The 13,515-nt window shown below is 43.3% G+C and overlaps 1 protein-coding gene across 1 annotated transcript in view; it reads right to left on the reverse strand.

The window, feature by feature from the left end:
* Positions 1-1,122: 1,122 nt before the first annotated feature.
* WDR41 (WD repeat domain 41) overlaps positions 1,123-13,515 on the reverse strand; it is a 68,702-nt gene continuing 56,309 nt past the window's right edge. Inside the window, exons 9-13 of the mRNA XM_044276098.1 lie at positions 10,999-11,183; positions 9,198-9,319; positions 7,699-7,787; positions 5,556-5,689; positions 1,123-2,872 (exon numbers count right to left, since the gene is read on the reverse strand). Of these exons, the coding sequence (XP_044132033.1) occupies positions 2,711-2,872; positions 5,556-5,689; positions 7,699-7,787; positions 9,198-9,319; positions 10,999-11,183 (692 nt within the window). The 3' untranslated portion in view covers positions 1,123-2,710. The remainder of the gene's footprint in view (positions 2,873-5,555; positions 5,690-7,698; positions 7,788-9,197; positions 9,320-10,998; positions 11,184-13,515) is intronic.

Here is a 13,515-nt window from a genome sequence, read left to right on the forward strand (position 1 = left end):
AATGTGGCAGCATTAATACAGTACGGAATTGATCACAAGAACATGTGGCACATATAGAATGAGTGGTTATCAGCAGTGCATACATGTAAAAATGTTCCTCTTTAGAACAAACATAAAATGTAGGTAAAGCTACAAAGCTGATGACTATACCTCCACTCGTAAAACAAGATTTATATACAGAAGAGATTGCATTGGAGCTTGTGGGTATGCCTCATGTATGCTGGAGTGGATAAGGTCGACTTAGTGGCATTTGGTAAGTATTCCATATAGGTTGTTCAAATAATATTGTAATGCTCTTTTGAAACCACTAGATGGTGCACCATCAGATCAATGACAAGATCACCCTAAGGGAATGTTCAGACAGTTTATTTTTTTGTGCAAATTCGGTGCTGAAAACTGGGTAGAATCTGCACCAAAGCCTCTTTCCATTGTTTTCAATGGAGCTAAACCTACAGAGGGACCACATGAAAATCTATGACAGAATCCGCAAAACAGTACAGTGGTTTCTGCCATGGAACACGAAATCCTCCATCTAAACACACCCAAAGGGTATCTGCACACGTGTTGGATTACGCACGTTTTTACCATGTGGGTTCTTGTGCAGAAAAACCACACAGTAATACTGTACCAGCAAAGCGTGCGTTTTTGCACAGATTGTACCTGTGTGGAAATTGACCTGTTGTGAAACTGACCAAATCACTGAAGTGTGAACGAGGCCTAAATCTTAGTTTTGTGGACTGGTGTATTGGGGTTAGCTTACACTCTAAACTTTAGATTTGGCTGCAGTTGTCCTTTCATATTTAATGCTCAGGTCGCACAGCTCCGTGTCTCATATTGAACATAACAAATTGGTGTTATACCATCAGACTATTTGATCTCCTGTAACTTCCATTAGCTTTTGGAAAGTTTTCTGGCTGTATTTCTCAACCATGGCAAGACATCTGCGTTCCGCAAATCGCAGATCCTAAAAAAACGGAAGCCTCCCATGTGCCTTCTGCAATTTGCGGAACGGAACGGGCGGCCCATTGTAGAAATGCCTATTCTTGTCCGCAAAACGGACAAGAATAGGACATGTTCTATTTTTTTTTGCGGGGCCACGGAACGGAGCAACGGATTCGGACAGCACACGGAGTGCTGTCCACATCTTTTGCGGCCCCATTGAAGTGAATGTGTCTGCACCTGAGCCGCAAAAACTGCAGCTCGGATGCGGACACGAAAAACGGTCGTGTGCATGAGGCCTAAGGCTCTCTATATTTTACAAGAAGAATCAGGGCTTAACCAGGACCAAAAGCAGATGTAAGACTGTGTTCACATACGTGTCACATACTGCATTGCACTTGTTGCCCTAACAAAAAAACACAATGCAAATGAGAAAATAGCCTCAGACTGCGGCAATTCACTTTCCACTCATTCTACACTGGTTACGGACATTGTAATAGCATTATACAATCAAAAACTAATTTTAAAGGGGTTGTCTCACTTCAGCAAATTGCTTTTATCACGTAGACAAAGTTAATACAAGGCACTTACTAATGTATTATGATTGTCTATATTGCCTCATTTGCTGGCTGGATTCATTTTCCATCACATTATACACTGCTCGTTTCCAGGGCTTACAACCACCCTGTAATCCATTGGTGGTGGTTGTGCTTGTACACTATGGGAAAGAGAGCTGGTCTCTAGTAGCCAAGACCATGGGAGTGCACATAGGCACGCATGTGCAGCAGCTCCGGTGGCATCTACGCTGCAGCGGTGGCCATCACTCCAGTGTACAATACGATGGAAAAATTTAAATGACAATACATTAGTAAGAGCCTTGTATTAACATTGTCTACATGATAAAGGTCATTTGCTGGAGAAAGACAACCCCTTTAACAGAAAAAAGGTAAAAAATAAAATACTTTTATCTAAATAAAATAATTGCGAAAGCCAAATGCCCAATGCCTTCATTGGCAGCATCATCTTCTAATCCCAAAGGGGTTCTCCGGGGCTTTGACTAAATTCTAGCCTTCAGGCAATATGTGAAAGGATTACTTCCCATTCTGTTACAATAGTGATTCTGCAGTCTGGGCTGTACGCCCGGCACCCCCTGACTGGCTGCTCCTCCACTAATGTCTCAACCAGATCAGCTCCTTTGTCTTCCTGGTCAATGTATATGGTATATGCAGCTGAACAGGAAGGCACAGGAGAAGACGCGGTCGAGGCTTCAGTATAAGGGCGCATTCACACGACTGTAGTATTTTGCGGATCCGCAAAGCACGGATACCGGCCATGTGCTTTCTGCAATTTGCGGACTGCATATGACCGCAACTATAATAGAAGATGATTTGTTTTTAAATTTTTTTTATTTTTTGCGGGGCCGCAGAACGGAACCACCGATGCGGACAGCACACGGCGTGCTGTCCGCATCTTTTGCAGCTCCACTGAAATGAATGGGTCCGCACCCGTTCTGCAAAATTGCGGAACGGATGCAGACTCATTCAGAAGGCCATATGAATGATCCCTAAGAGCCCGCAACCAGTCAGGTGGTGACGTGAGCACAGCTCAGTCCACAGAATCGGAAAGTAACGGTGAAAGAATCTCCCATCACAGGTCGAAGCTCCAGAGAATGCCTTTAAGGATTTCTTCTTTTTTTAAAATAAATTAACACTGAAAATAAAAACAAGCTTTGCTCTTTGCTCCACACTGGGCGACACAGTAACTACATGGTTTAGTGTAGGGAGAACCTCGCCTGTAAGTCTCCATTTTGTTCCAGTTTTTGAAAGAGCATCAGGCTACGCAGTCTGGACTCTCGCTTTCCCTCCTTCCAAAGGATAATTAGGTGATCAGCAGAACACGTCACCAGACCATGATCTTGAAGATACAGAAACATCTAGAGAAAAAATAAAATAAAAAAAGTGTAGCAGGAAACAATAAAAAAGATAATTATCTAGTTATAGACACAAAACATGAACCGTTTTTAGATCATATGCTCACATGTAAATATCGGTTGCTGAAATATTACCACTGAAACCAAATTTTATGCCAAAAATATTTTCAAAGAGGTTGTGCAGGCAGAATCTCCCTCCAGATCTGAGATTCATCACCCAGCAAGCATCGTCCACAGGTCTCCATCAGAATGGGACCAGAGCGCGATACTCGCCGGGATTGGACAACTCTTCTGCTCAGAACGCGGTGAAATCTCAGTGGGTGGGAGAACAGGCCTGCAGAACCCCTTTAAGTTTTTATTTTCAATGTTTTTATTACAAAAATATCCTGAATTATTTTATTTTCACGATCATGGGCCCTGATATTCTCTACAGACAATTTTTTTTGTTATGTTAGGCTGTGAACCCCGAAGACCGGATCAGCAGACGGAGTGAACGCTTGCAGAAAATCTCTTCATCACAATGTGAACATTGTACACCAGGCATGCTCAACCTGTGACCCTCTAGCTGTTGCAAAACTACAACTCCCAGCATGCCCGAACAGCCTACAGCTATCAGCTTACAGAGGGCATTGTGGGAGTTGTAGTTTTACAACAGCTGGAGGGCCGCAGGTTGAGCATGCCTGTTGTACACAATGTCAGCAGAAAGCACCTGAGCCATTAGAAGTGGACCATCAGCACTTGGGCTCTTCCTGCACATTGCTCCTTGATTTCAAATAAGTATTTATATTTTTTTTTTCAAGTTTTAGAGGGAATCGTAGTATCAGTCCATAAAGTCCTAAGATAACGGCGCGAACACAATCTGCATTGTTAAGTTTGTGTAGCGTTTTTTGTGTTTTTTTGGGAAAAGTATAGCATTCAGACATCATGTCTAGCTAGACAATTTAAGGTATGTCCACGTGGGACAGATATGATGTGGATTTTTTGTGTTGCAAATTTTTCCACCACGTTTGGTTACCACCTTAAAGTTTTTAAATGCCACAACAAGATACAAAACTGGCCCGAGAGGCAGCAGTGGTGCAGCCTTTGGGGGTTAAATCGGGCAGAGAGACTAGGCTAGCTTCACATCTGCAAAGGAGGTTTCAACAGGAGCCGCTGTCGCAGATTTTAGGGGGGGGGGGGGGTAAAGTACAGCTGCATGCAGCGGTGTTATGTCTAGCAGAATGCCAGTATCCATGCCAGAGAACCAGTTAACTCCATTATAGTCAATAGGATCTGTTGGGCGCCGTTGGTGTCTGGTGTAAACCAGATCCAGCGATTCCGATTTTTTGTTCCTATGCCAGAACAGAAAGCTGGAATTCTGCAGCAGATGTGAACCTAGCCTTAAAGGGCTCAGTTAGAATTAGATCCGCTATTTCTACAAGGCATAGAAAGTACCATATGGATGGAGATTTACGAAGTAAAACACTCCAAAACGCTGGTTTAAATCGCTCATGTATAGATCTAACATCATCATTTCTGTGCGGCGGATTGTCCTGTTTAAAGAGGGATCTGCTGCCCAGAAACAAAGACTCGATTGCTGTAGTGACTGTTTGTCCCCCTACAGAGGGGATGATTACTGCCTGTAAATGCAGCTCTCACCTCCCTGACGATCAGGGAATTATTCAGAAAGTTGTGGGTCGGAGACCCAGCACCCCCGCAAATCATGTTTCAGAGAGTCCCTTCACAGACAGGAGCTCTGGTAAGCGCAGTCCGCTCCCGGCAGCTTACCAAGGACAGCGCCGCACACTGTACAGAGGCTGTGCTTGGTATTGCAGCTCAGCCCCATTGACTTGAACGGGGCTGAGCTGCAACTAGGACATGTGACCCATGTATGGTGATGTCACATGGTCTAGAAAGAAGGGGTCCCGGGTTTCCCGATCTGATATTGATGAGAACCTAATCCAGAGGATAAGTCTAGCAACATTCACCAAATGTGACAAATGTACAACAGTTTCTGCCTCTCATCAAGGATTTATTCTGTCTAAATTTAAAGGGCTTCTGTCACCCCACTAAACTCATTTTTTTTTTTGTGTACTTATAATCCCTATCCTGCGATATTGCCATACATTATGTTATTAATAATTTTCGTTCAGTAGATTTAGCAAAAAAAGTACTTTTAAGATATGCTAATTACCTGTCTACCAGCAAGTAGGCCTGCGCCGATGACGTCTTCTCTTTCGGTGACGTCATCGGCGCAGGCGCACTGAGGGAGTGCTGAGGAGGCGAGCCTCCTTATCTTAGAGCTCCTGCGCCGAATCAACACAGGCGCGATTTTTGAAATGCTGACAGGGCCGGCCGGAGGAGGAGATCGCGGCTGGCCCTGTCAATCAACAGAAGGAGGGGGCGGTTATCTGCGGCTGCTACCAGCAAGTAGACGCCCTACTTGCTGGTAGACAGGTAATTAGCATATCTTAAAAGCACGTTTTTTGCTAAATCTACTGAACGAAAATTATTAATAACATAATGTATGGCAATATCGCAGGATAGGGATTATAAGTACCCAAAAAAAAAAAAATGAGTTTAGTGGGGTGACAGAAGCCCTTTAAGACCGTATTAATAAATCTCCTCTATTGCATTTTAGGTTTTATCTACCAAACAGTACCCTACACGTCGCTGCCTTCCCTAAATTGACAACATCTGCCTTTACCTGTACAGAAGAAGAATGTCCGATCAGATCACCGATGAGCTCCAGCGAGGCTATAATTCCATTTTCTGCAGCCCTCTTCGCTGTATGATTAGACTGTTTGCTTGGTTTCCCAAATGCCCACATACTGAAGAAGCCTAATACAAAAGGAGTAGAATTACAAAAATAAGAAAAAAAATGGTGAAATACCAAATATGCAGACAAGCCAATTCCATCTCTGGATCTATAGGTGAAATATATTTTAATTGAGACTTTTGGGCAGAGACGTTGGAGACTTTCAAGGGGTTTCCCAGTTCTTAGAAATTGATGACCTGTCCTGAGGATAGGAGAACCACAAGAACCAGCAGCACAACGTATAACCAAACTTGGTATGGGCCAGGAATAGGATAGCCTGGTGCACACAACCTTTGATTTCTGGCTTGGAATCCCAGACAGCATAATAAAGGTTATCTGCAGCGCTCCTCCAATTCATGCGATTTACTGAATCTGCATCAAACATGGCTATGCAATGCCATGTTTGATGCAGATTATTAACCCCTTAAGGACACAGCCTTATTTCACCTTAAGGACCAGGCCATTTTTTGCAAATCTGACCAGTGTCACTTTAAGTGGTGATAACGTTCAAACGCTTTGACTTATCCAGGCCATTCTGAGAAAGTTTTTTCGTCACATATTGTTCTTCATGACACTGGTAAAATGAAGTAAAAAAAAATCATTTTTATTTACAAAAAATAAAACATTTACCCCAAAATTTTTAATAATTGCAAATTTCCAAGTTTCAATTTCTATACTTCTATAATACATAGTAATACCTACAAAAATAGTTATTACTTTACATTCTCCATATGTCTACTTCATGTTTGGATCAATTTGGGAATGATATCTTATTTTTGGGGGATGTTACAAGGTTTAGAAGTTTAGAAGCAAATCTTCAAAAACCCACTTTTTAGGGACCAGTTCAGGTCTGAAGTCACTTTGCGAGGCTTACATAATAGAAACCACCCAAAAATGACCCCATTCTAGAAACTACACCCCTCAAGGTATTCAAAACTGATTTTACAATCGTCATTAACCCTTTAGGTGTTCCACAAGAGTTAATGGCAAATGGTGATAACATTTTAGAATTTTGATTTTTTGGCAAATTTTCTATTTTAATCAATTTTTTCCAGTAACAAAGCAAGGGTTAACAGCCAAACAAAATGCTATATTTATTGCCTCGATTCTGTAGTTTGCAGAAACAGCCCATATGTGGCTGTAAACTACTGTACTGGCACACTGTAGGGCGTAGAGGGAAAGGTGCGCCGTATGGTTTTTGGAAGGCAGATTTTGCTGGACTGTTTTTTTTGACACCATGTCCCATTTGAAGCCCCCCAATACACCCCTAGAGTAGAAACTCCAAAAAAGTGACCCCATTTTAGAAACTACGGGATAGGGTGGGAGTTTTGTTGGTACTAGTTTAGGGTACATATGATTTTTGGTTGCTCTATATTACACTTTTTGTGAGGCAAAGAAATAGCTGTTTTGGCACCGTTTTTTGTTTGTTATTTACAACATTCATCTGACAGGTTAGATCATGTGGTATTTTTATAGAGCAGGTTGTCACGGACGCGGCGATACCTAATATGTATACAATTTTTTTGTACACAATGATTTCATTTTTGAAACAAAAAAATAAAAAAATTATGTTTTAATGATTACCTTGGGTAGGGTCTTTTTGTGGGATGAGATGACTGTTTGATTGGCACTATCAGTGGGCATCCTGTTCCAATTAACGCCCGCCGCAATCGCGTTTTAAACACATGACGTACCGGTACGTCATGTGTCCTTAAGGACTCGGGAATCATGCCGTACCGGTACATCATTTGTCCTTAAGGGGTTAAATAAATCACATGAATTGTCCTAAGGATAGGTCATAAATATCAGATTTGTGGCGTGATTGCTAATACCCGCCAATCAGCAATTGGACTAGAATAGTAATTTCTATCATAGTGCCGGCCATGTGCGGTCCTCAAAATGTGAAACACACACACGGCCGGTATCCGTGTTTTGCGGACCTGCTGTTTGCGGACTGCAAAACACTATGTTTGAATGAGCCCTAAATTAGATGCAGAACAGGTTAGAGAAATAATCCATGTGCTGTGCTTACCTGCAGGAACAGACTCCGCCTGAAATTGTGGTTTTGACCTTAACTCCCAAATGCGAACGCTACCATCTTCTGAGCACGACACCAACTGTCTGGAAGACAAAGTGTCAAATGCTGATTCCTGAGGTCATTGATAAACTGCATATTAGAGAACACAAAGCCCAGCACACTCATTTATAACTAAGGCACATCCATGGAGACACTTAAAGGGCACCTGTCAGCAGATTTGTACCTAGGAAACTGGCTGACATGTTACATATATGCCCGCATTGCTTTGAAAAATATTATAATATAGGCAAATAAGCCTCTAGGAGCAACGGGTGCGTTGCTGTTACTCCTAGAGGCTCAGCTCTTTCTGCAACTGCTGCGCTCTTTTCACTTTGATTGACAGGGCCAGGCAGTAATGATATTTTCACTGCCTGACCCTGCCAATTAAAGTGGAGAGGGCACAGCGGTTGCAGAGAGACCCGAGCCTCCAGATGTAATGGTAATGACCCCGCTGCTGCTAGAGGCTCATTTTCATATATGAAAACATCATTCCAGTGAGAAGGACTGGCGCTGTGCATGGTATACTATGAAGAGACTGCTGCTCTCGTCCAAGAGCAGCTGCCTATTCAGAGGATCTGTGGGGTGCAGAGAGTCGGATCATTTATTGATGACCTAAGCATGAGGACATGTCATCGATATATTTCCAGGAAAAAAAAAATGCTTTAAAATGTAAACTTCTAGGAAAAACAAATGGTCTAAAGCACTTTCTAGCCCTTGATAAAAGATACCATGACACTCAAATGTTTGAGGATGTTTTCCCAACATAAAAGATCACAAATCTTCAGCCATCAGGTCATTCTCCAATGCAAAATAAGGCCTCTCTCACGCGACCGTATGCCCTCCGAGATATACGGTCCGTGAGCGGGCCATATGTCCCAGAGCGGCATTGATCATGCGCACGGGAGCACACAGCATTATAGATTACAACAATGTGCTGTGGACGTCGGACCGCCCGCGGGACTATTGTCCCGCATTCATATGATCTTATGAGTGCGGGACAATAGTCCCGCGGGTGGCCCAACATGCACAGCATCATTGTAATCTATGATGCTGTGTGCTCCCGTGTGCATGATCAATGCCGCTTCGGGACCGTATGTCACGGAGGGCATATGGTCGTGTGCAAGAGGACTAACACAACTTTACAAGTGAGGGGAAGTAACTTCTTACAACTACTTAGAAGAAGCAAGAGCATGGAAAAGACAATGGGGGCACTGAAGCTGGCGCTATGGGACACAAAGTATGCTGCATCCCTCTTGGGCAGGAAGGCAGTTGCTAATGAATGCCAAACATTACTATGGTCTTGCTGAGCCAGGAGAAAATGCCTGATAAGTCTGGGTCTAAAAATGTCATACTGTGTTGTTCAATGAAAGGTAGCTCTACCATCACACAAAAGATGGACAACACATTACCAGGGCTGTAGAGGAACCCTAAAATATAGGATTTAGAAAAGTTACCTGTTAGGAAGAGTTGCCATGTGCTGAATATCAGAATCATGGGCGTTCTTATGATAAGCAATGACTCGCTTTGTTTGCAGGTTGTACACATAAATACTTCTACATACAGCCACAAAGACACACTGGAAAGGAGAAAACAACAAATACTGGATATAAATTTACAATCTATGAAAATCTGGATTTATATATTCAAAATCTTTGCATCAAACGAGAGCGCATCATGTCTTCCATAAAAGAGCCAGCTGACTGCCCCATATGTACAGGAATTCAGTTCTCTCAAGAGTGTGCCAATTTAAATGCATCCAACCGCACTTCTTTCACTACTTACAAGCTCCAAGTTAAACTACGGGGTGTTGCACTCCATGAGGGAGCAGGACCGGGTGACAATTTGTTACATAGACTTGTTATCCTGATGGAACCTTATAAGCAAATCTCAGGAGATAAGTAATCAGTGGGGGTCCCAGCAGTAGGATCTGATAGTTATCCCGTATCGACCATCAATAGGCATCAACGCTGATTTTTGCCAATAAATAGCGAGAACCGAAAAACTGCCAAACTTGTTCATCAGAGACATAGCTGCCGATAGGGAAGATGTCGCATCCCCCAGAAAAAGAAAAGTGTCATCAGCGTATAGCGCAATTTTGTTATTTATCTGCCCGTATTGGAAACCCTTAATGTCTCGGGACTTACGCACTTCCGCCGCTAAAGGCTCAATAGCTATAGCAAAGAAGAGGGGGGATAATGGAAACCCCTGCCTAGTTCCCCTAGCTAGCTGGATGTAGTTAGACACACTCCCATTGGCTCTAATACGCGCCCTTGAATTAGTGTACAGGACCTGCACCCACTTAATGAACCGCTGACCAAAGCCCATACATCTCAACGTACCCCAGAGTTACCCCCACTGTCAAAGGCCTTAGCAGCATCTATCGACAGAACGGCCCTATCCCCACAATTATCTGCTGGGATTTGTAAGCTGGTATAAACTCTACGAATGTGAATAGCTGTAGATTTTTTAGTTTTATATACACCAATAGACTTTATCAGTAGCCCCCTTAGATATGCTTTCATAGCATCCCAGATCATGGGGAGATGTTGTACCACTATTTTAAGTAAAATATTCTTTGAGGGATCCAGTCATATTTGTCAGGTCCCCCAGAATTTGTACCCAAATTGCATTGCACTTCCATAATTTTGGCCCCACTCTAGCCCTTCCCATGTCCAGCTTTATCTTTAGTATGGAATGGTCTGATATCGACCTGGGAAGATAAATCGGAGGAATTAAACATTCCATCGTTCACCAATGCTAAATCTATTCGAGATAGAGAGAACAATACGTGGACGAGCTAGAAGGGTATTTCCATTCTGTCGGGTGCCTCAATCTCCATACATCCATTAAACCCATCTTTGTCATAATGTTATAGAACGCCAAACTTCTATCCATCCGGTCATCTGGTGTACAGTTGTAGTCTCCCACCAGCATCCACGGAATTCCAGGATATTCTACCACAAACTCAAGGATCACTCAACAGGGTTGACGCAAACGGAGGGGGAATATATAATGCTACCAGTATCAGATTAAAAGTAACAGACTTTGGCTCCCACCAGATTTTTTGATCAATGTTACACCACTATGGCCATGATGCCGCTGAGCAGGATGGGGTGGGACTTCCCACTGCTTGACAGTTATTATAATTTATGCCATAGCTGATGCAAATCATAGAACAAATCTATGCCAGCTTCTAGCCACTTCCGATTATGCCTGGCATACAAAAACCGCACTGATTGTTTGTAGACTACCCACCTCTCCATCCGATGCAATGCACTGGATTGAAACCTCCTCTTGCAGAGGCAGCAGGTTATTCTCTGGGGACACATCTTGTGGTGAAGCAACGCAAGAAAGATTCCTTTCAAAAGCTTGAACCGACCAATCTAAAGCATCCCACACGATCAATTCCCCAGCATGGGAGCCGCTTACAAATGTTACCTCTAAAGTGGGAGGGAAACAAACACATGCATTATTTTCCTCAGGATTTACAGAAGTGGCATACAACCTCCATAATTATATATGCAAAGACATCATAGACAACAAGCAGCAACCCTGGGATCTTTGCCTTAGGTTTGCGCCAGTTTTGTTGGAATGCTGAATGTCACCAGCCTTTAGGAGACCATTCTATATGGTTTTAATGGCCAAGAGTAGTATTTTCAGCAACTAAAATATATGAGCAAATAATCTGCAATTAATTAAATGGAAAGTAGTAGTAAAATGGGAGCTAAACATTTCTACACAGACAAAAATATTCTTACTGCTAGAAAAGACAGACACTTTATACTCAGATCATTCAAAATGGTTAAAAGGACTTATCTAATGGTGAGAACCCCTTTCTATACGCTCTGTGAAGAAGGACCCCCCTCTATGAGCTAGAATGGAGAGACGCTCTAAATTGTCCTTGTATTGCATGGACGGCCATTCACCTATATGGCCACCACTGCAGGAGGTACCGGAAGTGGGACCTGGGGAGATTCTGAAAGGGAATGTCTCAGATGAGACAATCCCTTTAAATATTACTTGTCTGCACATACTACTTTAAATTTTTAATTCTATATTCTGAAATTAATTTGTTTTCTGTTATCTTTTGGCAGCACCGACTCCCCCCCCCCCCCTCTTTAGCATGAGGTGGTACACTTTTAGAGACTGAAAATCAGTTTTATTCGCCTGAATGGAGCTTGCAGAAATCCATGTACTTCCTGCCAAAACAACTCCATACAAATGAATGGAACAGATTTTCAGTTGCAGTAAAATTTCAGAAACAAAATTGTGTGAGGGCACCCTTATTCTGCTCGGCATCAGCCGTTATCAATCTTCTCTTTACTGTTGGTAATCCAATTGGGAAAGCTGCTTATCTTGGTTCAGGCAGTATATTAGAGATATCAATCCAGCATTAGCCTACCAACGCCAACTCAATTTCAGTGTAGGATTTAACCTCTTAAGGACATAGGGCGTACCCCTTGTGCCCTGGTACTTAAGGACACAGGGCGTACATGTACGCCCTGTGTATTTCTGATCACTGCCGTGCGGCTGGCAGTGATTGGAACCCGGTGCCTGCTCAAATCATTGAGCAGGTACCTAGGCTAAATGCGCAGGGGGGGTCCCGTGACCCCCCCCCCCCCCCCCATGTCGGCGATCGCGGCAAACCGCAGGTCAATTCAGACCTGCGGTTTGCTGCGATTTCTGCAGTTTCTGATCCCCGCAGTCCCTGACCGCGGGGATCAGAAACTTTAGGATTCCAAAAATGTTCCTGCATCCCTCCCCCCTGCACCCCTGAGTTATTTGAGCACGGTGGGAGGTGCAGGGGGAGGGTTGCGGGCGGTGCGGGAGGCGGGATCGCGATCCCCGCCCGCCTCCCCTTGAATAATAGTTGGTTTCTAGTGGGTATACCAGGGTACCAGGGTGCCAGCACATTGCTGGCACCCTGGTATAAACGGCTGACATCTGTGCTGAGATGTCAGCCGTTTAACCCTTTCCATACCGCGGTCCGTACGGACCGCTGTATGGAAAAGGTTAACAGCGCAGGGAGCTCCCTCCCTCTCCCATCGGGGGGCTGCTGTGCCTTTGCAGCCCCCCGAATGGAGAGGGAGAGAGCTCCCAGGCAGCCCCCCCAGAGCCCCGTCCTTACCCTTCCCCGTCTGCGCAGTTCTGACCATAACTGAGCAGACGGGAAAGGTTCTCATGGCAACAGGACGCCTTCTCAGGCGTCCTGCTGTCCATTGTGCTGAACAGATCTGTGCTGAAAGGCATAGATCTGTTCAGACAAAGTGTAAAATACAGTAAAGTACTATATATTGTACTGTACTGTATTATACAGACATCAGACCCACTGGATCTTCAAGAACACTGGATCGTCAAATCAAGACCCACTGGATCGTCAAAAAGAAAGTGAAAAAAAGTGAAAATAAAGTAAAAATCAAAAAAACACATTTATCACTAATTAAAAATAAAAAAAATTAAATTCCCTACACATGTTTGGTATCGCCGCGTCCGTAACGACCTGATCTATAAAACGGTCATGTTACTTTACCCAAACGGTGAACGCCATAAAAATTAAAAATTAAAAACTATGATGAAATTGAAATTTTGCCCACCTTACTTCCCAAAAAAGTTAATAAAAGTGATCAAAAAAGTTGTATGTACTCCAAAATTGTAACAATCAAACCGTCATCTCATCCCGCAAAACTCATACCTTACCCAAGATAATCGCCCCAAAACTGAAAAAACTATAGCTCTTAGACTATGGAAACACTAAAACATGATTTTTTTTGT

The sequence above is a fragment of the Bufo gargarizans genome, chromosome 1 (assembly GCF_014858855.1).
Source record: "Bufo gargarizans isolate SCDJY-AF-19 chromosome 1, ASM1485885v1, whole genome shotgun sequence".
Classification (NCBI taxonomy): domain Eukaryota; kingdom Metazoa; phylum Chordata; class Amphibia; order Anura; family Bufonidae; genus Bufo; species Bufo gargarizans.